Source organism: Monodelphis domestica, chromosome 4, assembly GCF_027887165.1.
Source record: "Monodelphis domestica isolate mMonDom1 chromosome 4, mMonDom1.pri, whole genome shotgun sequence".
Classification (NCBI taxonomy): domain Eukaryota; kingdom Metazoa; phylum Chordata; class Mammalia; order Didelphimorphia; family Didelphidae; genus Monodelphis; species Monodelphis domestica.
This window is the reverse complement of record NC_077230.1, coordinates 389,033,806-389,058,918: the sequence shown is the minus strand read 5'-3', so window position 1 is coordinate 389,058,918 and position 25,113 is coordinate 389,033,806. Positions and strand designations below refer to the sequence as shown.

At 37.7% G+C, this 25,113-nt stretch overlaps 1 protein-coding gene across 3 annotated transcripts in view; it reads right to left on the bottom strand.

Annotated features, from left to right (window-relative positions):
- The window catches only part of TMCO4 (transmembrane and coiled-coil domains 4), a 142,434-nt gene that overhangs the window by 54,866 nt on the left and 62,455 nt on the right, over positions 1-25,113 (bottom strand). For all 3 annotated transcript variants that reach the window (XM_056795682.1, XM_056795681.1, XM_056795683.1), the window contains one exon: positions 18,268-18,352. In XM_056795682.1, coding sequence (XP_056651660.1) covers positions 18,268-18,352 — 85 coding nt within the window. The remainder of the gene's footprint in view (positions 1-18,267; positions 18,353-25,113) is intronic.

The window sequence follows — 25,113 nt, the reverse complement described above, 5'->3', positions numbered from 1 at the left end:
AATGTTCTTAATGTACAGAGAAACAGGAGGGAAGGGGGGTGGGATAAGGAAGGGACTGGTTTGGGATAAGAGGAAGGAGGACAAGGGGATAAGAAAAGGGAAGGATATCTAGAGATGAGTGCACATCAAGAGATAGAGGGTAAAGAGAGGTGATAAGGGACTCAAGAAGTAGGAGAGTATGGTGGAGAGATAAGGAAGGGATTTTGGAAAATTGGCTTTCCGAGGGATATGGTGAAAAGAAAGGTAGAGGGATGCAAACAGTGAGGAGGAGCAGAATAGATGGAGATGCACAGCTAGTAATTATGACATTGAATGTAAATGGGATAAATTCACCTATGGGAAGAAAATGGATAACAGAAAAGATAAAATACCTGACAATATGTGGCTTATAAGAAACACATTGAAAATGAGAGACACACATAGAATAAAGATATCAAGGACTGGAACAGAATATTCTATGCCTCTGCTGACTCAGGGAAGACAGGGTAGCAGTAATGATCTCTGACAGAATTAATGCTAAAATGGATAAAATTGGAAGGGATGAATAGGGTAACTATACTATGTTGGGGGTTACTATAGATAATGAAGTATTACTAGTATTGAACCTATATGCCCTAAGAGTTACAGCCCAGATATTTAAAGGAAAAACTAAACGACACAGATGGAAATAGATAACAAGATCATAATAGTGGAGGACTTTAATTATCCTCTCTCAGAACTAGAAAAATCTAACCAAAAAATAAACAAGAAAGAAGTTAAGGAAATCAATAGAATCTTATATAAGTTAAATATGATGGATATCTGAAGAACCCCCCACACACCTGCATGAGGGTAGTAGTAAAAGCCTGAGCATACACACAATCCAAACATAGTTTCTGGAGGGACAGTTATAGTTTGGAGAACATATATATTCTGCAAAAGTCTTATTTTAACATTTATCATACTATGGAGGTAATTCTGCATTCCTGAGAGGTTGTGGTCCTGGAACATTAGGCAAGACCAAGCTTAAAAGACTTGATTTTGGAAAAATGATGGCCCTGGCAACAGATTGTATCTATTGTCTAAGTATCAATCTACCTAATATAGCCACTGTAAAGCATGTTAACTGAGAGCAAGATGGCTAAAATAATAGGTCTAATATTACTTTGCCAGAGCAGTTGTGAATTGTTTTCTTTTTTTTTTTAGCAAACAAGATGGAAATATATATATTAAGAACTATTAAACTCTTCATGCTCATCATTGACCTAGATATCCCATTACTAGGATTATGCCCTAAGGGCTTTATTGATAACATAAAAAGCTGTGAAATGTATGAAAATATTATGGAAGCTTTGTTTGTAATGAGAAAAATAACACAAATGCAATGATTGGGAGAAATGGCTGAAAAGGCTGTGATATCTGAATGTAATAGTCTGTATTATGGTATTAGAAATGACAATTATTGGAAGTATAAAGAAAATAAAGGAAATATGTGAAGATATTAAAAAAAGAAAGAAGAGAATAAGAATAATACATACTATGATTAAAATTTTTAAAATAGCCACAAAATCAAGAGAAAAAAGTATCAAAGTAAAACAAATCCAAAAGGAACTCAAAAACAGAGGATGTTTATATTATCACACACATATAATTTATATAATTTAAAAACAAATTATAAACAATGTGGCATTTGTTGTATAGTACATAATTATTTATACATTTATTTAAATTTGTTGTTGTTGGTTATTAGGCAAAATAAAAAAAGGAATAGTAATATTTAAAAGTAACTAAATATGATTATTACTAGATTTTGGGCAACAGAATCAGACTCCAAAAAGATCTTCATAGACTGCAGCAATGAATTGACTGTTAACAAGATGAAACTTTATAGACATAAATATGAAGTCCTGAACTTGGGTTTAAAAGTCAATAGCAAAAAGTACAACAGAGGCAATGTGTGGCTAGGCATCAGTTCACGTGTAAAAGACTTCAGGGTTAGCTCCCTATGAATTTACAGTAAGATTTGGCAACTGAAAAAGTTAATATAAGCTTAGGCTTTATTAACATGTATATTAACACATATAACATATTAATAGAACATATATAATAGGTGTATATTAACTGATACATGTTTTCAACAAGAGAGTGGCTAGGCATGCTGCCCTCTGCCTTGGCCAGACCACATCTGGTCTGTGGTCCATTTTGGGCACCATAGTTTAAGAGGCAGAGGAATGAGCAACATCAAGCTGAAAGGAGGGAGATTAAGAAGGAAGCCATGCTATGTGAGGATCAGGTGAAAGGCCCAAAGGAGACAAGATGATAGGAAGACATGACTGCTGTCTTTTGATATTGGATGGATATTCTGAGTAGCTGCTGAGGGCTCATGAATGGAAGTTACAGAGAAGCAGTTTTTGGCTCAATGTAAGTCAGAGTTTACTAATAATTGCAGTGGCCCAAGTGATGGAAGAGTAACTTGTTAGGTAATTAGCTCCTTACCACTTGAAATGTTCATGGAGATGACTGATGCCCACCAGTTGGGGATGACAAAGAGGGGATGTCTGCATGAGAAGTGTGACCAGATAACTTGCAAGGTCCTTTTCGGCCAAAATATTCCAGGGCTCTTTGCATAATAACAGGGAAATAGACTGTACCATACTCACATAATATGTGCAGATGATGGGGGACTGAGAGATATCTATGAACTTTCATCCTAAGGGTTTTGAGCTGAAGTATTTAATTAGAGTCAATCATTGAGACTAGATATCCAGATTTGAGATCTTGGAGTCATATTTGATTCTTCCTTTTCTCTCATACCCCATAGCCAACAGTAGCCCAGAATTATCAGCCCTATCTCCACAATATCTCATACATTCATCCTCTTCCCTCCACTCATATAGACACTAGCCTGGTTACTCATCATCTCCCACCTGGATTACTGCAAAGCCTTGTCATTGACCCTGCCTCTAGTCTCTTTCCCTTCCAATCCATTCTTCAGAAAGCTACCAAATGGATATTCCCCATGTCACCTCCCTACTCAAAAATCTCCCACAGCTCCCTACTGCCTCCCATCTACATTAAATAAATAAATAAATGAAGTCCTCCATAATCTACCTCCCACCTACATTTCTAGTCTTACTTCATGGCATACACTCTATTCTAGGCAAAGTGGCCTGCTGTTATTTGAAAAAGAAATTCCATCTCTTCCCTTTATGCTTTCCATGCTTGGAATATGCTCCTTTCTGTCTTCCATATTGGAGGATTCCTAACTCTTCCTGAAACACATCTCAGATGCCGCCTCCTGCACAAGACCTTTCCTGCTCTTCTCTTCCCCCAATTATTATCATTCTCTCCCTCTTGGTAATATATACTTTGCATGGATTAGATATTTAATTACTTGTGTGCATGTTTTTGGCTATCCTGTATCTCACCATTGCCCTCTGTGTGATGTTAATTTCCAAATCTACAGAGACCCATAGTATTTGGAATATAGCAATGCTATGTATTAATATCAGTGGAATGTTGATTTTTAAAAATATAGGTCTTCATTTCCAGGTGAATCATGGGGTGGGGTGGGGATAATTAAAGAGATTCTTGAAATTTCTTGAGGTCAACCCAGCTAGCTCACTTTTGCCTTTTCAACTCTGGGACCAGCTTATCTTTCTGCTCTCCTAGTCAGGCACACACTGTGAATTTTTGTTTTACTCGACCCTGCTTAGTCTTTAGAATTCTAGCAACCAGGAATGTATACACCCCTACTTAAGGATTAAGTGTTGAGGAGGATGGCCTATGACTGACATGTGCTAGCAAGTGACAAATCAGAAAACAACTGAAAGACCACCTGGGCTGTTTTAAGTCAAGCTTAAGCTACCATTGGTACATGTGAGACACAGGAAGTGATGTAAAAACAGTATATATATTTTGCATCACTTCCTCTCTCTCTCTCTCTCTCTCTCTCTCTCTCTCTCTCTCTCTCTCTCTCTCTCTCTCTCTCTCTCTCTGTCTCTCTCTGTCTCTCTCTCAGAGACATTGGGCTTTTTCCATGTTGGGAGTTCATGGTGGCGTTCTTGGCATCTTGGCATTTGCAGCTTGGCAGTGAGGTGACTGATTCCTCCTTTCCTCCTTTCCTTGACCTCCAACTCCTATCTGGCTTGCCAGAGCAGTCCAATTCCCTTTCCTCTCTCTCTTCTTAATTTCTTCCTTCTATTGTAATTAAACCACCATAAAAATCCCAAACTGACATGAGTATTTCATTGGGATTGAATTTGAATCCCTGGCAACCACTAAAATAATATATTCAGTCAACAACCCCTAATTTTTACCCCTTACAACACATACACACAAATGGACAAGTGGTACAGTTGTCCCATCCAAATACATGTCCTAATCTGGGCAACAGATGGTAGACTCCAACACAGAACCAATGAGAAACTTGGAAGATGAGCAAGAATAAAGGATATCATTAGGGAAATTTATGACACATGGGCTACTCTTGTGGTAAGGGATGCCAGGTGGTGACCAGAATGCTTTACTAGTACCTTTGAGATATCAGGAGAAAGCAAGGAAGGGATGTTGAAAGGATATGAATGAGTCTTGCATAGGATGGGTAGAGTATAATTGAAAATCTGTTACCCTAAAGAAGAACTACATTTCCTGGGAGCCCATTGACTTCCTGTCCTTATGTACTTCCTGTAGACAGGGGACATTAGGCAGGGATGTGGAGGGTCCCGCTCTCTTTTTGGCCCTGTTGGTGAGCATGGCAGTGGTGAGTGGGGATTTTGAAATGGCTAATCAGCCATGGGCATGTGGTTTTTATTTTGTATCTTCTTTATACCTTGATTTCTAATGATCATTAATAAATCTCCTAAAATATAATAATTTTATTATTGAGATTTAATTTTAACTCTTAAAGCAGGCATGCATAAGTTGAGATATGTAGCACTGGCGAGAACATCCAGATCAAGGAGATCACATACCCCTTGGAGACCCTAAGTATTTGAGAGCACATGTGTTGTGCCCCTTGTTAGAATGTAAACCCTTTGAGGGTAGGTTGGCCAGTTTCATTTTCTATCTTTGTATCCTCAGAGACTAGCATTGTACAGTGAACATGGTAGATAATTAATAAATATTTCTTGAATTGAATTGAATGATGTGGTGACTGTTGAAAGTTCTTGTTCTACATAGCTGTTATCTCTCTCACTGATCCTTTGACTCTTCATTCTACCATTGTGGCTAAGCAGAAGAAGTTAGCTCATTACCCACTGTTTACAAATATGATCCTTCTCTCTCTTTCTGAAAAATCTTAATTTGATCCTTCCATCCTCACTATCATCCTATCTCAATGGCCCTTTTTAGCTAAAACTCCGAGAAAAGACCTTTTACAATTGGTGTCTCCACTTTTTCTTCTCTCACTCTCTTCTTAACCCTTTTTATTCTCATTTCTGATCTGTCATTTCACCAAAATTACTCTTTCCAAAGTTATTAATTGTAAAAATAAAAGGAGGGTTTGTAAAACTAATATAGGCAATGGATTGTATTACTTATTTTAAACTGATTTCATATGCTCTGCTTGCTGCACTCACAAAGTATCCTCAGTTTATATCAGTGAAGTAAAGTTCATGAAAGAATTTCTCTTCAGGACCAGGTGCAAGGATGCTAAAGAGACTCTGATTATAAAAAATAAGATATTTATTGAAATATATAAGCCTAAAAGGATTTCTAACCCTAAGGGGTTTTAACTCTACCCAAACAAAACTTCCTGGTTCTGCAAGGAACTGCTTCTCCTGTTTTTCATGGGCTACACTAATCCTTCCTGATCTGAGTAACCCAAATTTTCCCTATTCTACAATAAATTATCCTTATAATTTTTAATTCACTTCCAAGTTATAAAAATAACTACAGCTAGCTGGTTGAGTCTCAATAAGAATCAAGTTAGGACTCTGAGCCTTAGCAGACTCAGAGTACAAACCAAAAACCAGATCTTTCTTTGGTCTTCTCAGAGTTAAAAAATCTATAAAGTCAGTAATAGATAGTCAATAGTGTTTCCAAAGTTGGAAAAAGAAAACACTTAACTCCTTCAGGTCTTTATCCCAGTCAGTGAGAGAGAAAAAGAGGCAAAGATGTTACCTTCTCAAAGCCCTCAGAGCCAGAGTCTCTATGTGTGATTCTGCCAACTGCCAGAGACCAGTTGCCAGAGAAAAACCATTACAACTGTCAACATTTGAAATTGACACTGTCTCAGCTCTGCTTGAAACTCCAATTCTTTCTCAAGCCAACTTCTCTATTTCTTATCTCTAAACTAATATAACAAGACCTGATTTCTAACATTCTCCTTATATAATGAACTCTTGATTACCATCAATGGCTTTGTCTTAATCTTCATTCTCCTGGACCTTTCCCCAAACTTTGATAACATTGATCACTTTCTCCTCCTTGATACTCTCTTCTCCCTAGCTTTTCAGGACACCATTTTCTATGGGTTCTCCTCCTACATACCTACCTGTGCCTTCTCTGTCTCTTTTGCTGGCTCCTTCTCTGAATCATGCCCTCAGGGTTCTGTCCTTGGTCCTCTTGTCTCACTCTACTTTACCTGGTGATCTTATCCCTTCTTATGAATTTAATCACCATCTCTATGTTGATGATTCTCAAATCCAGTCCCAAACTATCCTGCCCCAAACTCTCTGCTGACCTCTAATTTTACATCTCCAACTGCCTTTTAGATATCTCAAACTAGATGTCCATGGGAAATCTTAAACTCAATATGTCCCAAACAGAACTTATTATCTCCCTCATCCCTTTTCCTATTATTGTAGAGAGTAACACTATCCACTCAGTTCTTTATTAGACTACCTGACCCAGCTTGGGGGGAGGGGGGTGTCCCTGGTTTTTGAGAAACAACCACGGAAACCTAGGCCACTTTATTGGTTATGATGCTGGCTTAACCAATATACCCGATATAATCAAGAAACCTAGATTCTTACCCCAAAATCAATTTCTTGAGATAATTTTAATCATTTATATTTGTCTGCATGTTGTCTCCCCATTAGACTGTAAACTCTTTGAGCTTTCCCCTCCTTTGCCGCCTTGAGGGCAATGTCTATCTTTTGCCTCTTTTTATATCTCTTAGTTCTTAACACAATGCCTGGCACATAGAAGGTACTTAATAAATGTGTATTTATTGATTGCCATTAATCCAGTGCCCTTATGGAGTATTCTAATAGCCCTTTTCCACGTGACAGCCTTTCAGATAAGTAAAAACTTTTAAAGTAATCATTTCTGCCATTTTCCATAAAAGGTATGAAAACCATTCTTGAGTCTTAATTGGTTCAGAGGTTGAAAGGCTCAGGCTGTTGAAATCACTTCCTGGTAGACTGAGTATAAAACAGGAAAAAGATGCTTCCTACAGCTAGTCTCTGATGTTTGGCTGATGGACCACAATGGGAAACTTCGGGCATCCTCAATGCATATCCTTCTCCTGTAATGGCTATGTAAATCTCCTGCTATCTGTTCAAAGACCTGTGAGGGTCTCATTTTGTTCCAATATCAAATAGAAACTTCCTAGTTAGGTGTAGCCCAGAATGGGAGGCTTCCAGTATCTGCTGCATCTTGTTTGATCTCTGATTTGTCAATGCTTATCTAAAAATGCACTTTGATGAGAAGGATTCTGCTAAATTATATAGGAGCCTAGGGGCAGCTGGGTAGCTCAGTGGATTGTGAGCCAGGCCTAGAGACAGAAGGTCCTTGGTTCAAATCTGGCTTCAGATACTTCCCAGCTGTGTGACCCTGGGCAAGTCACTCAACCCCCATTGTCTAGCTCTTATTACTCTTCTGCCTTGGAACCAATATATAATATTGATTCTAAGACAGAAGGTAAGGGCTTAAAAAAATTATATAGGAGCCTATCAGAAGGTGGCCACAATTCTGAAGGTCAATGAGGCCCATTTTACAAAAAAGCAAATATCTTCCAATCTCTCATCTGCAGGACAGCTTTTTTTTCTATTTTCATCAGCCATCAGGGCTTCACTCAATTACTCCCCAAGAAAAAAAAATGGAACAACGGAAATGCAAAGTGGTTTGGGTGACTATTTGAAGAGAGATCTATGATCCCACCTGGAGCCATTTAGGAAGTCCACCAGGAGGATTGAATTAAAATTATGCACTTTCAAATGGATCAGGGATGTTATTTACCCATGCTGAGAGGAAGCGGTGGGCTCACATCCCCGCTGATACAGTCATGGCCAGATGTGATTACAGCTGGCTCTGATCAATGAGGAAGCATAGAAATCCCCAGGCACCCCTATCTCAGCAGAAGGGAACTTTCCTCAAAGGATTCTGAGATCAAGGCAAAGACGGGGGAGGCAGAATGAAGACATAGCTCACCACCCACCTTTAGAAAGGGGAAGCCATTATGTCAGGAGGGAGGAAAGGCAACTGAGTCAAAGGGAAGAAATCTGGAGTCTCTGGCTCAGTTCATTTCACCTGGAATTTATAGTCTGGAAGATGGTTGGATGACTGACATTAGATGAGATGCTCAGACATCATTGTAGCCCTGGGGTTTTCCCCATTCTGGAGAGCACAGCAGAAGACTGACACGGCCCATGGCTCCAGACCCCACGTTGTCAAATGACTCACCCTCAACCCTTAACATATATTACAAGCCTCTTGTTTCGGAGACACAGTTCAGTAGAGTCTGATGGAGTAGATGAAGATCTGGCTTTGAATTCTGGCTATCCCACTGGTTAGGTGTGTGTGTGTTTGTGGGCAAGCTTGAACCTCAGTTTCTGAATCTCTAAAATGGGAATAAGTAAAACCTGTACCACCAATTTCCCAAGGACAATGTGGAAAAAGTTTAGTAAACCTTAAATACTTCAGAAATGTGAACTATGAAAGAGTATATTTCTTTATAAACAACAAAAGCAGTCCAACCTTGGAAACAATCCATCTTCCACAAACCTGCCAAAGTGGTTTTCTTAAAGGACATATTTAGCCAAGTTATTCCTTTATTCAGTAAATGCTGGTGGCTCCCTGTTGCCTCTGATAAATTATCAACTTCTTTGTTTAGGTTCTAAAGTCCTTCATTACTTGCCCCACCCCTTATCTTTCCAGACTCATTAAGACTTAAAAAACAAAACAAAACACCTCTTATGTTCTGTCTCAGTATCCTTTCTAAGATAGAAGAAGGGCTACGCAATGGAGGTTAAGTGACTTGCCCAGGGTCACACAGCTAGGAAGTGTCTGTGGTCACATTTGAATCCAGGACCTCCCATCTCTAGGTCTGGTGCTCTATCCATTGTGCTTCCTAGCTGCCCCTCTTAAGCTTTAAACTGCATTAAGGAACAGAGAGCCAGGCCCAGAGATGGGGAGGTCCAGGGTTCAAATTTGGCTTCAGATACTTCCTAATTGTGTGGCCCCCGGCAGGTCACTTAACCCCCCATTGCCTAGCCTATATTGCTCTTCTGCCTTGGAACTAATGCACAGTATTGATTTGAAGACAGAAGGTAAGGGTTAAAAAACAAAATAAAAAATGGCATTAAGACTTCTGGAACATTCTGTATATCATTTCCTGTTCAGAGGTCAAGTTAGGCTGGCCTTCTCTCTCTGCTCCTCACACATAGCCACTCTAACTCCATTCTGGACCCTCTTCTCTCTCCCTCAGTGACCTCATCAGCTTTGGTCTGTGGAAAGTTTGTCATTCACAACTAACATTCTGTAAATGCAAGCATGGATTGCCTGGAATTACTTCTTCAAGAGGAACAAAGGTTTCAGAAATATAATGGTCCAATGAGTAACATGCAATTTATATTAATCACTTGTAATGACCTAAATTAAAAATTGGTTCTTTTAGTAAAACAACAGCATAGAAGGTCATAAAGAAATTGGCTGGGAGGGAAGGAACTGAATGACCATGAAAACAACAGATAGTATTTCATGGAGTTATCTTACTAGCTCCTCTAAAAGGATGGCCTCTGGGACTGTGTAGAGTGACTTCAGAGTGTTTTTAAAAGGAAGGCAAACTATTAACAAAGATATGGGAAAATGCTATACATCACTAATGATAAAAGAAATGCAAATTAAAATATCCCTGGGGTTTTATCTAGCATCCAGAAAATTGACAAAGATGACAAAAAAGATGGAAAAAGTCAATGTTCAAGGAGTTGTTGGAAGAGAGACACACTGGTGCATTGTTTGTGGAACTGTGAATAACTATAGCCATTTGGGAAAGCAATTTAGAATTCTGCAAATAAAGTGACTAAAATGTCCATATCCAAATGAACTGGAGATTACATTACTTAGGTTGATTCCCAAGGTGTACTGGGAAGCATCTTATAATTGGCTCTCTGAAAAGTCATGATAACCTTTATGAAAGTTTAATTTGCATTGTTAATATTTTTCCTGTCATATTCTTGTTTAGATAACCAACAAAACAATAAATTAAGTCCTGATCTATAGCATTTACTGATTTCCAATATGTAAAAGCTCACACTGAAAATTCAATAATCAGCTAGTAAGCTGATAAAAAATGGTTCTAGCCCCAAGGAGGCCACTGATAAAAAGAAAGTCCCTATAAATAGCAAAATATTTATAGCAGTAATTTTGGTAATAGTCAAGAACTGGAAACAAAGAAGATGTTCATTGATGGGGGAATGGCTAAAAAAATTGTGGTACATGAATGCCATGGAGTATTGGCTGTTGCTGTTCAGTCATTTCAGTCACATCTAACTCTTTGTGACCCCATTTGGGATTTTCTTGGCAAAGATACTGGAGTGGTTTGCCATTTCCTTCTCCAGATCATTTTCCAGATGAGGAAACTGAGGTAAATAGGGGTAAGTGACCTGATTTAGGCTGAGTGAGAGTGAGGAGTTGAGTGTGGCATTGATGTTATGAAACTGGGTGATGAGAAAAATGGTGATGCTGTTGACAGTGATAGGAAGGATTGGAAGAGTAATAGGTTGGGGGGGTGAAGATGATGAGTTCTATTGTGAATTTGTGATGCTTTTAAGCTGTTATCCTCTTTTTGCATTATTTTAATTTCTTTTCCCCATTTTTCTTCCACCTGTCTTATTTTATTTTTGAATTCCTTTTTGAATTCTTCCAGTGTTTGAGACCAATTCCTATTTTTTGGGAAGTTTTATGTGTAGTTGCTTGGATCTCATCATATCCTTTTGGTTCTGTTGTTTGCTCTTTGGCCCTGTAGAAATTTTTGAGCTTTGTGAAGATTAAATTTAATATTCCCCTGATTATAATAATGAAAATACTTAACTCTCCCCTGATTGTGAAGATTAAATTGTAACCCCTGTCTATTTTTAGAACATGGTACTTAAAAGTTAAGTATGGAGATCTACCTATTTTTAGATTTAATCACCAAAGGTACAAACACCCCATTTCACATATTGAGTGGGGAAGGTCTGTGACCCACGCGTGTGATAGTGGATGACGAATCAGAACTGAGTGACTACCTTCTGGGCAGTCCTAAAACAAAGCGTCAATTGTGATTGGTAGACATAAAATTAGGGGAAGACACAGGAAGTGATGCAAAAGAAGCATCTTGAAAAGGAGCTATTACTTCCTGTGAGAGACAGTTCTTCATTTTTTGGAAGTGGAGACTGGAGGAATTCTTCATGCTTTCGAGTTGAGGCTGGTAAAGAGGAGTAGGATTGGCTGACTGGACCTGAGACACTGTTTTTTCCTGGTGAGGATGATAAAGAATCTGCTGACTAGACTGACACATGGTGAGTGAAAGGCTGACTCTTAACTGCTGGATTTTTCTGAAAAAACTATCCTCTGGAGAGACCTGCTCTTGAGAAACACTTCCTCAGGTCCTCAGCTTTGCCAAGGCTGGCAGAAACTAATTCTCCCCACCCAGAGGGGCCTGTAGTAAATTACTTAGTGCTCAGGCTAGATATCTTACCTTATCCTCTCTCTGATTTCTTGCTTCACTTTTTCTACATTTTGTAAATAAATTGTAAATAAAATCTCTTTGGAATTAATTAAATTCCTGGTGACCACACTCTTAAATATAAAATCCAACCCTTTAAAAATTTAACCCCATTTCCCCTTACAGTTTTAAGTGTTGTTTTTTTCCCTGCTGTTTGCTCATTGTCCTAGTCTTTTTTTGCCTGTGGCCTGGGAATTCTAAAAGCTGCTTGCTGATTCTGTCTCCTCTGCTAGTTTGTAGGATTAGGCACTGTGAGCTATTTTGTCCTGGGGCTAAGTCTTCACTCCAGCAGTGGGAGCTTAAAAGGGCCTGGTCTGATGGGTGTGATGGACTTTTGGACCTCACTTTAAACTGGTTCCAGGGCCTGGGACTTCAAGTGGGTGGCTCTGAGGTGCCCTTTTGTTGGTGTAACCTGGGTGAGAGGATCCTGAAGTTGGCCTATGCCTGGGTTCAGAATCTATGTGCAATCTTGCTTCTGGTTCCCCTTTATCCTGTGAAAATCAACTCTCTCTGCCCACCTTTCAAGTTATGTTTAGTGGGAGAGCCCCTTCACGCTGTCTTGCTGATTCCTGCCATTTTGAAGCTCTTTTTAAAGATTGTTTTGGATGGATAGTCACAGCAGTTTCAGCTTTTGCTTCTATTAAGCTTCCATATTGGCTCTTTCCCCTTGGTTTTGTTGAGAAGGTAAGGGTTTAAAAAAAAAATCTGCCTGGCAGCTTTTTGGAGGAGCTATTGAAGAGGGGAGATATTGGAAATAGGAAGCTTAATTTAGGTAACTATTGTAGGAGTCAAGGTGAGGTGTTTTGTTGCCACCTCAGTAAAGAGAAAAAAAAAGAGTAGGGGTGCTTTAAAAGCAGAATCAGCAGATTTGGCAATTGATTGGATGGTGTATGGGTCATGAGAGAAGGGGGAAGAGGCTGGTAACTCTAAGATTGTGAACCTGAATTCCTGAAGCGATAGTGTCCTTGAGAGATTATGACAGAAGTTAGGAACAGGGGAAAAAGATAAGGAGCTCCATTTTGAATTTGTTGGTTATTTAGTCAGTAAAATGGGAATGATAATACCTATACTACTAGAGGCATATACTCTTTCCCCACAGGTAATGCTTGCCTGCCTTTTGTTTAATCATTGGCACATGTGATGACAAGATTATTGGCTCCAGAGTCAGGGAAATCTGGATTAAAATCCCATCCAGGACACTTGCTATGTGACTCTGAGCTTTATCTCTGTCTGCATAAGTTTCTCAGCTGACAAATAGGGATAATAGTAGCATCTGCCTCCCAAGGTTATTGTGAGGATCAAATTAGACATTTGTAAGGCATTTTGCAGACCTTAAGGCACTATATGAATGCTAGCTATTAGTTCTCAAGCCTCAGTTTACTCATTTGTAAAATAGCAGTATTAGCACATGTGGAACCCTCATTGAGGGCACATCAAATCTCAAATTGAACATACACAAATCAAACATCAAATGATATAATGTGTGTAAAGCATTTTATAAAGCTCATATATAAAGCTCAAAGTGCTATTTAAATGTGAATTATTGGGGGCAGCTGGATGGCTCAGTGGATTGAGAGCCAGGCCTAGAAATGGGAGGTCCTAGGTTAAAATCTGACCTCAGACACTTCCTAGCTGTGTGACCCTGGGCAAGTCACTTAACCCCCATTGCCTAACCCTTACCATTCTTTTGCCTTAGAACCAATACACAGTATTGATTCCAAGATGGAAGGTAAGGGTTTAAAAAAAAATAAAAATAAATAAATGTGATCTATCAATAGCTGACATTTATAATAATTGGGAAAATTGATACAAATATTTATGATTAGAACCTTTTCCTGATAATGGTTAGAGGTTGGGGAATAGGCAGTTTTTAGAGGAAGAAATCAAAACTATCAATAACCATATGGGAAAAATGCTTTAAGTCACTAAGAATTAGGGCACTACTCTTATTATTAATTAAAACAACTCTGAAGCTTCACCTCAAACACCCATGGGCCTGCCAAAGATGACAAAGATAAAAATGAAAATTGTTAGAAGGGACAATAAGAGATGGACAGATACACATACACTATTAGTGGAGCTGTGAATTGGTCTGGCTATTTTGGGAAACAATTTGGACTACTAGATAGCCAGAAAGTCACTCAAATGTGTGTATATAGCTGCTTTTCCCCAAGACAGGAGGAAAGGACCAAATTTATTGAATCCTTATAGCAGCATTTTTCCAGAAAAGAACTGGAAACAAAGCAGGTTCCCATAAGTTGGGAAACGGCCCAAAACATAGTGGTATATAGATGGAAAGGAATGTTACTGTGCTGTCAAAAACTGGAAAAATGGTAGATTTGGAGAAACCCAGGAAGTATGAATGAATGAAGAGTGAAATGAGTAGAATTAGGAGAACAATTTATAAGAGTACCATAATGCAAATACCACCAAATTACCAAGAATAAAACTTTGAGGAAGGCAGTGATTCATCATGACTTCAGAAGATTGATGATGAAACATTCTGCCCACAAACTGACAGGAAAGTGATGGATTAAAAGATGAAGAATGAGACATGTATTTTTAGATATACATGGCCAAAAGGGCAGGTTTGCTTTGCGTGATTGTACTTATTTGTCATGAGAGAGGGTAGCTAGGTAGCACAATACATACAACACTGGACTTGGAACCAGGAAGAAATGAGTTTGAATTCTGCTTCCGACACTTACTAGTGTGTGACCTGGGCAAGTCAGTCACTTAATCTTGCTTGCCTTAGTTTCCTCATTTGTAAAATGAGGATAATAATAGCACCTACCTTCCAAGATTATTATAAAGATAAAGAAACAACATGTGTAAAGGGCTATTTAACAAATAATTATTATTTGATTATTGATATTAATTTAATAATTACACCATTTGACAAATAATTATTATTATAATTGACAAAAATAAATAACAACAAAATTATTATTATTATTTTATTTGGGTGGAAATATAAGTTAGAGGGATGTGAAAAAGAAACAAAGTTCTTCTGCCTTGGAACCAATATATTGTATTGATTCTAAGATGGAAGGTAAGGATTTTGAAAAAAAAAAAGAAATAAAAAAAAGATGAAAAGGGCATCAATAAGCTATTTTTAAACACACAGAAGGGGCATTTAGGTGGCTCAGAGAAAGGAGAGAGCCAGGCCTAGATTCAGGAGGTTCTAGGTTCAAATGTGGCCTCTAATACTTTCTAGCTGTGTGACCCTGGGCAAGTCATGTAAATCCCATTGCCTTGTCCTTACAACTCTTTGGCCTTGAAAACAATACCCAGTATCAATTCTAAGATGGAAGGTAATGATTTATTAAAAAAAAATACACAGGAGAATGTCAGAGGTTGATAACTTGGAATCCATCTAAGACAAAGATCTGAGTGCCCTCCTCAAGGGGTTGATAACTCAGAGTATGTCTGAGAATGGGTCCAAGTACCCTCTCCTTCATCTTCTTTAGGTTTATCATAACAATACATGTTATTTCTGGCAATACATGTTGATTTGACCATGCCATGAACCCAGATGATGCTCAGTGTCATATCTCCTACCTCAGGTGCCGTATCTACATTCTTGTTACATTTTCCCATTGATTTTTCTCACAGATGATTGTTTTTGCTTTCTGTGGTTTGTACCTTTAAAAGATGTAACCACTTTACATTAAATTGCTCTCATTGTCACCAGCAATGAGGTCCTTCTGACCCAACACTGCATCTGTGTCTTTGATTCTTATCTTTTCCCCTCATCCTTACCTACAGGTGAGGCCCCTCTAACTTCAACCTTTGAATTTCCTCTTATTATTTTTCCTCAACCTTTCCTGGGAACTCTGGTCCCAGATCTGCCTCCCAAAAGGGGGCACTCATAGAAGAAAATAAGATTTTTGAAGGGGGCATAAGGAAAGTTATTATGTTAAATGTAAGATATCCTTAAAACCCTCATGTAACCAATGCTTATAATTTTATATATTTTATATGTAATCCCTTTTTTGGCTTTTCTTCATATATTGAAATGCTTCTGTTGATGAGTGATGGCTAAGTTCATAATTATTAAAAAATATTGCTTTAGGTAGGGTATGAAATGGTAGCATTAGTTGCTGGTGGCTGTTTTTATTTTTTAACCCTTACCTTCCATCTTCAGAATCAATACTATGTATTGGTTTCAAGGTAAAAGAATGGCAAGAGCTAGGCAATGGGGGTTACGGGACTTGCCCAGGGTCACACAGCTAGGAAGTATCTGAGGTCAGATTTGAGCCCAGGTGGTAGCTAAGTTATCCATGTCTTTCAATATCAGTTTCATGCCATAAGACATCATATGCTTACATTCCCCTGGTGCTTGGCACCCCAAGAATCAGAGCATAAATTCCAAAGTTGGATCTATCTGCACTCCATATAGACCTGAGAGTGCTACTATTTATTTGTTCCACCATTCATGTGCCGTATTAGATGCTCATCACTGGGCAATCTTTTCAGGTGGTAGGGGCTTGAGCTCAATCATCAGAGCTTAGCCACATGAATCTCAGTCTAAATCTCTAAGGCATTATGGTTCAGATTCTTTCTTCGGTATACTCTTCCTCCCAGTTCTAGAGTAACAAAGTAACTGAAAGTAGACTATGGGGAGACACCAGAGGGAAACAGAGGCAAGCCAAGAGGTGGTAAGTAGCCAGGGCCATCTTGAACAAACAAAAAAGATTGGAAAGATCACACTGAACTACCATAATGGATGCTGCAAGTTCTTGAAGCTGTGCCAATAATTTATTTCAAGACTGTTCCATATACAGGTATGCCTTCCATTCGTGACTTTCCCCATTGTGGTTTTGATATATCATGGGTTGATGTAAGAAATTAAATGGGAATTTTTTGGGAGTTTTGTGTAAGCCACAGATGACATAGAGAAAGTTTAGAAACTTGGAAATGCATAAAATGTATGTATGATATTGTAAAATATTAACATATTCTATCTTTCAATACCATAAATATATACAATTTCTTTTTTAAAGTTAAGTAAAAAGTTAATGAAAGAAAAATCTCCACAAAAACCAGCAGATAACACACAAGGCTAGAAATGTAGAGATATCTTAACATTGACCTACATATAGCTTATGACCAAGTACTTAACCCAAATTTTACAATATATATTCCATAAAAGAAAAAGGAAAAAATTCAGACTTCTTCTCTAGTATGAGGGTGGGCTAAAAATTTTTGCATGGATTTTCCAGATCTCAGAGGTGCCATGTCCCTAACCCCCACCATGGAAGGGAAGCCTGTATTTTACTATTAATCTTACAAAAGACTCGTTGGGCAACTGTACACTAGCACTTCTTGCATGACGAATATAATCTAAAGACCTATTCTTCTGGGACTCTGGTACACATGCAATTTTTGAAGCTCATCTTTGATCTACAGCTCCAATTGTATTCCTTCACTCCAGTTTCTAATATCATAAGTTACAATTTGCAGCCTCTCTCTCTATATATATACAGTCTCAGTTCTAGTCAATGAGAATTGGTAATTCCAACACTATTGAGGAGAATCATATTCTTATTCCTCTCCTTCTGAATCCCCAGCTTCCAAGAACTTCAGATGCCACTCCAAAGTTCCACCTCGATAGCAAAACATCAGAAAATACGTGGATGCTTCTCGACTGGGGAATGGCTAAACAAACTGTGGTCTATGATGGTGATGGAATACTATTGTGCTATAAGAAATGATGAATTGATGGATTTTTATAAGAACTGGAAGGACCTACAATTAAGCAGAACCAGGAGGACAATGTACCCAGAAACTGTAATATTGTGGGACAATCGAAGGTAATTGACTTTGCTACTAACAGCAATGATCGAGGATAATGCTGTGGGACTTATGAGAAAGAACACTACCCACACTGAAAGAACTGTGGGAGTAGAAATCCAGAAGAAAGCATGTGATTTATCATTTATTTATATGGGTATGTGATTTGGGGTTTTGGTTTTAAAGGATTCCTCTTTTATGAAAATGGATACTATGGAAATGGGTTCAAGTGATTATATATATTAAAAACCCAGTGGAATTGCTTGTCAACTCCAGGAAAGGGGAGGGATGAGGGGAGGCAGAAAACAGGAATCATATAACCATGGAAAAAAATTTAAAAATGTAAAAGAAGGAAAATAAACAAAATTCCATTTCAAATTGATGTGGCAATGCATGCTGAAAGGCTGCCAGCCTTGCTGTAATACAAATAAATGAGTTTCAGTATCCTTTTTCTTGCTATTTGGGTCCTGCTGTGCCAGGAAAGAAGAGAGCCCCTTTCTGTATTGTTTTGGGGGCTGCTTTGGTTATCATCCATTTGCATTCAGCTGGATGAGACTCACCTTCCTCCTGAGCCATCTCTTGCAAACAGAAGTAAATGACTCTTGCTCCCAGGCTGAAGCCAATCAAAGTGACAGGTCGTCTACCCTAGGAAACAACAGGCAAAGATCATGGATTAGAACAGAAGCAAAGGGTTAGATCTAACAGGGAGTTTAGAACATAGGGTTTTGAATATGGAAGAGACTTTAGAATACTGAAGATCAGAGTTAGAAGGAACCAATCAGAATGAAGAATTTTAGATCTGGAAGAACCTTTAGAAGATAAAATGTCTGAGCTGGAAGAGCCTTTAGATCACAGAATATTGCCTCCATTCTGTCTTAAACCATATTCTCACACCATTCTCTACTATGGTATGTTCCAACCAAATTACCTCACCTCCTAAATATGCTCTGCATTCTTCTGTTTATCACTTGTGCTACAAGTGAATGCCACCCCCTCCTGAAAATGGAAGCTAAGGGTTTTTTTTTTTTTTTTTAAGTTTGATGAATGAATGAAATGAATTACAGAATTTTAGAGCTGGAAGAGAAACTTAACTCACCTTGTCCAAAGGAATCATACTATAAACATATCTAATGAACGGTCACCCAACCTTTGCCTAAAGACCTCCAAAGAGGAGTAGCTCATCACTTCTCCAGGAAATGCATTTCATCTTTGGATTGTTCTCATTGGTATGAAGTTTTCCTAATGTGCCCACTTTTTGATCACTTTCACCCACTGCTACTCGGCGTTGCTCTCTGGGATCAAAACAAACAAATCTAATTCTTCTTCACAATCCTTTGCAGTTTTGAAGTTATTCCCTCCCCTAGTGAGACTCCTCTGCTCCAGACTAAATTTTCCAGACTACATTTAGTCTCCAGACTAAATTTCTTCAACTGATTGCCTTCTTCTGAATGTTCTCCAATTTTAGAATGTCTTTGTTAGATTACTTTCCTATTCTAGAAATTCTACTGCACTTAATGTGGCCTGAATGTTTCTGGTTACAACAACATGCTATTGACTCATATTGAACTTACACACCACTGAAATTTTCAGGCAAACTACTTGATCTTTTATTATTGATTTTTTGGATCCAAATATAAAATTTTACATTTATCCCTACTAAATTTCATCTTACTAGATTTGGCCCAGTGCTTCCCTATGCTAAGAACTTTTCAATACTCATTCTATCACATTCTGTGTTAGTTATCCCTCTTGCTTCTGTATCAACTGAAAATTTGATGAAGTTACTATGTCTTTTGGGGCAGCTAGGTGGCTCAGTGGATACAGTGCCAGGCCTGGAATCAGGAAGATTCATCTTCCTGAGTTCAAATCTGGCCTCAGATTCTTACTAGCTGTGTGACCTTGGGCAAGTTACTTAACTATGTTCCCGTCAGTTTTCTCATCTGTAAAATGAGCTGGAGAAGAAAATGGCAAATCACTTCAGTATCTTTGCCAATATAACCTTAAATATTATCATGTCGTGAAGAGTTAGACACGACTGAAATGACTGAACAACATCTATGCCTTTATTCAAGTTATTGATAAAAAATATTAAGTAACATAGTGTAAAGCACAGATCCCTGAGGCTCTCCAGGGGTGGCCTCCTATGTGAAGTTGGCAATGAACCAATAATGCCTAACTATTTTTGAGCTTGGCTATTTAACCAGTTCTGAATTGATCTTTTATCAAATGCTTTGTTAAAATGTATGTAATTCATATCTACACTATTTCCCCTGATCTTAGTAGCCCTGTTAAAAAAGGAAATGAGGTTAATGTAGCTTATCTTATTCTTGTTGAAGCTGTATTGTAATCACTACTTCCTTTTCTGGATGTTTATTAAACCATATTTTTAATGATCCAATCTAGAATTTTTCCAGCAATAAAAGCCAACTCACTAGCTTTTAGTTCACAGTTCTTCCTTCCTTCCTTCCTCCCTCCTTTTCTTCCTTCCTTTCTTCCTTCCTTTCTCTCTCTCTTTCTCTCTTTCTCTCTTTCTCTCTTTCTCTCTTTCTCTCTTTCTCTCTTTCTCTCTTTCTCTCTTTCTTTCTTTCTTTCTTTCTTTCTTTCTTTCTTTCTTTCTTTCTTTCTTTCTTTCTTTCTTTCTTTCTTTCTTTCTTTCTTTCTTTCTTTCTGAAAATGGGGACATTTTCTCTGGCTTCTTTCTATTTTTTAAAGGAAGAATACAAAACTATTGACCACTGGTTCACCATAATTTACAATATCATAAGCAATATAGTTGTATAACATTCCAACAACTAAAAGTTGTTTTTGCCAAAATCCTATGGGACCAGGGACTCAAATACTAAAAAGGCTGTCCCTACGCATTTAAGGGATGAGTGGGTTGGAATAAGGAAGGAAATACATTCATGTCATTAGTACAGAAGACTACAAAAGTACACTGGCAAGTTTGTTTGCTCACTTATGACCACAGTGATAAAAATGTAACTGCTAAATATCTACCCTTAGTGTCAGAATATTAAGATTCCAGCAGATGGGGATGTTACTCCATGATTAAAAGAAGACTTTTTGGTTAAGATGGGACATTTCTTCTTTTCAAAGTAGAATGTCTAAGTTTTCTCTTTGAAAATCAAGGCAAAATTTTTTCTATTTTTAAGCTTTAGGTAAACATTCAAACAAGATCTGGCAGCAATTACCCCTTTTACTAAATTAGGAATGAAAGTTTTCAGAATGTTACCATCAGCAAATGAGAATTTGGATTCTGGGATTATGCAAAAACATTTTTACTATGACTGAGAGAAAAGGTTTGCTTTCTACCCTAACTCTGCCCATCTGAATTACCATCAATGAGGATTTGGGGAGAAAGTCTTCTATTTTCCTTAGATTCTTCTAAGAGAAATTTGAAGTTATTTTCACACCCTTTGTCAATGCAGGACCCCCTCTGGGTCCACAGGGAAGATGCTCCCATGGTAATCATGGGAACAGATAGAGGACATTCTCAGAATAGCTCTTCATCAATAGCCCAGCAAGAGTTAACATTGCCTTAAAAATCTTTCTGTTCTGTTCCTGGGTGGTTAGTGTTTAGACACTTGAAGGAAGAAAATTTACTGTGGCTTAGGAGGAACTGATTCCTAGATTTCCTGATTCCTTGATTTTGGTAAACCAAGTAATAATGAGACTTGGCTACCATAATAATAATGACAATGATAACAGCCAGAATTTATATGGCTCTTTGAGGTTTGTGAAGCATTTTACAAATATCATATCATTTGATCCTCACAACAACCCTGGGAAGTAGGTGTTATTATTACCCCATTTCACAGATGAGGAAACTGAGGCAGACAGTGTGATTTGTCCAGGGTCACAAAACTAGGAAGTAGTTAAGGCTAAATTTTAACTTCGGTGTTTCTGATTCCAGCGTTCTATCTTGTGTGCTACCTAGTTGTCCAAGTTGCCAGAAGCAACTTTAGGTAGATTTATCACTAATCATAAGATATAGTTTTTATTAACAAGTTGAGTTTCAAGAGAATGTCAAAATTCTATTTAAATTCACAGTTCTCTCAGACAGGTAACTCTGGACCTATGTAGGCTAAACATTTATTAAAATTCAAATATTGACCATGAATATTATCAATCAATATTTATAATAGTTTTTCTTGTTTTTCTTTTTCTTTAAACATTTTTTGTTTATTTGGTAAATAACATTATTTGGTTATTTACAAACATTATTCATTGGAAACAATGATCATTATCTTTTCCTCCCCCCACCCCCCTCCCCCCACTTCTCCCATAGCCGGCGCACAATTCCACTGGGTTTCACATGTGTTCTTGGTTCGAATCCATTTCCATGTTGTTGGTATTTGCACTAGAGTGTTCATTAGAGTCTCTCCTCAGTCATTTCCTCTCAGCCCCTGTAGTCAAGCAGTTGCTTTTCATCGGTGTTTTTACTCCCACAGTTAATCCTCTGCTTGTGGATAGTGTTTTTTAGATCCCTGCAGATTGTTCAGGGACATTGCATTGCCCCTAGTGGAGGAGTCCATTACCTTTGATTGTACCACAGTGTATCAGTCTCTGTGTACAGTGTTTTCCTGGTTCTGCTCCTCTCGCTCTGCATCACTTCCTGGAGGTTGTTCCAGTCTCCATGGAATTCCTCCACTTTATTATTCCTTTTTAGCACAATAGTATTCCATCACCAACATATACCACAATTTGTTCAGCCATTCCCCAATTGAAGGGCATCCCCTCATTTTCCAATTTTTGGCCACACAAAGAGCGCAGCTATGAATATTTTTGTACAAGTCTTTTTGTCCATTATCTCTTTGGGGTACAGACCCAGAAGTGCTATGGCTGGATCAAAGGGTAGACATTCTTTTATCATCCTTTGGGCATAGTTCCAAATTGCCCTCCAGAATGGTTGGATCAGTTCACAACTCCACCAGCAATGAATTAATGTCCCTACTTTGCCGCAGCCCCTCCAGCATTCATTACTTTCCATAGCTGTCATGTTAGCCAATCTGCTAGGTGTGAGGTGATACCTCAGAGTTGTTTTGATTTGCATCTCTCTGATTATAATCGATGTAGAGCACTTTTTCATGTGCTTATTGATAGTTTTGATTTCTTTGGCTGAGAACTGCCTGTTCATGTCCCTTGCCCATTTATCAATTGGAGAATAGCTTGATTTTTTGTACAATTGATTTAGCTCTTTGTAAATTTGAGTAATTAAACCTTTGTCGGGGGTTTTTATGAAGATTGCTTCCTAATTTGTTGCTTTCCTTCTGATTTTAGTTATATTGGTTTTGTTTGTACAAAAACTTTTTAATTTGATGTAGTCAAAATTATTTATTTTACATTTTGTGACTCTTTCTATGTCTTGCTTAGTTTTAAAGTCTTTCCCTTCCCAAAGGTCTGACATGGATACTATTCTGTGTTCACCTAATTTACTTATAGTTTCCTTCTTTATGTTCATGTCAGTCACCCATTTTGAATTTATCTTGGTGTAGGGTGTGAGGTGTTGATCTAATACTAATCTTTCCCACACTGTCTTCCAGTTTTCCCAGCAGTTTTTATCGAATAGTGTATTTTTGACCCAAAAGCTGGGATCTTTGGGTTTATCATATATAGTCTTGCTGAGGTCACTCGCCCCAAGTCTATTCCACTGATCTTCCTTTCTGTCTCTTAGCCAGTACCAAATTGTTTTGATGACTGCTGCTTTGTAATATAGTTTGAGATCTGGGACTGCAAGGCCTCCTTCCTTTGTATTTTTTTCCCCATTATTTCCCTGGATATCCTTGATCCTTTGTTATTCCAAATGAACTTTGTTATGGTTTTTTCTAAATCAGTAAAGAAATTTTTTGGAAGTTCTATGGGTATGGCACTAAATAGATAAGTTTGGGTAGGATGGTCATTTTTATTATATTGGCTCATCCTACCCATGAGCAGTTAATATTTTTCCAATTGCTCAAGTCTAGTTTTAGTTGTGTGGAGAGTGTTTTGTAGTTGTGTTCATATAGTTCCTGTGTTTGTCTTGGGAGATAGATTCCTAGGTATTTTATTTTGTCTAAGGTGATTTTGAATGGGATTTCTCTTTCTAGTTTTTGCTGCAGAACTATGTTGGAGATATATAGAAATGCTGATGACTTATGAGGGTTTATTTTGTATCCTGAAACTTTGCTAAAGTTGTTGATTATTTCAATTAGCTTTTTGGTTGAATCTCTAGGATTCTTTAAGTAGACCATCATGTCATCTGCAAAGAGCGATAGCTTAGTCTCCTCCTTGCCTATTTTGATGCCTTCAATTTCTTTTTCTTCTCTAATTGCTACTGCTAGTGTTTCTAGTACAATGTCAAATAGTAAAGGTGATAATGGGCATCCTTGTTTCACTCCTGATCTTATTGGGAATGCATTTAGTTTATCCCCATTGCAGATGATATTGGCTGATGGTTTTAGATATATACTGTTTATTATTTTTAGGAACGACCCTCCTATTCCTATGCTTTCTAGTGTTTTCAATAGGAATGGATGTTGTATTTTATCAAAGGCTTTTTCTGCGTCTATTGAAATAATCATGTGATTTTTGTTGGTTTGCTTGTTGATATGGTCGATTATGTGGATAGTTTTCCTAATATTGAACCAGCCCTGCATCCCTGGTATAAATCCTACTTGATCATGGTGGATGACCCTTCTGATCACTTGCTGGAGTCTTTTTGCTAGTATCCTATTTAAGATTTTTGCATCTATATTCATTAGGGAGATTGGTCTATAATTTTCTTTCTCTGTTTTTGATCTGCCTGGTTTTGGAATCAGTACCATGTTTGTGTCATAAAAGGAATTGGTAGAATTCCCTCTTTGCTTATTATGTCAAATAGTTTGTATAGTATTGGGATTAGCTGTTCTTTGAATGTTTGATAGAATTCACTTGTGAATCTGTCGGGCCCTGGGGATTGTTTCTTAGGGAGTTCTTTGATGGCCTGTTGGATTTCATTTTCTGATATGGGATTATTTAAGAATTCGATTTCTTCTTCTGTTAGTCTAGGCAGTTTGTATTTTTGTATGTATTCATCCATATCACCTAGATTGCTGTATTTATTGCCATATAATTGGGCAAAGTAATTTTTAATGATTGCCTCGATTTCCTCTTCATTGGAGGTGATGTCCCCCTTTTCATCTTTGATGCTGTTAATTTGCTTTTCTTCTTTCCTTTTTTAAATTAGATTGACCAGTACTTTGTCTATTTTTTTAAAAAAATTTTTAATTTGATCGCTTTTGAGTTTTTTTATTTCCATTTCCAATTGATTGATTTCTGCTCTCCCTTGTTTGTTAATATATGCTATAATAGTTTTTCTTGAATGTTGAGGAAGTGAATAGTTCCTTAGTATCAAATGCTCTTTTTTGTGATAAATAAAGTCTGTAATA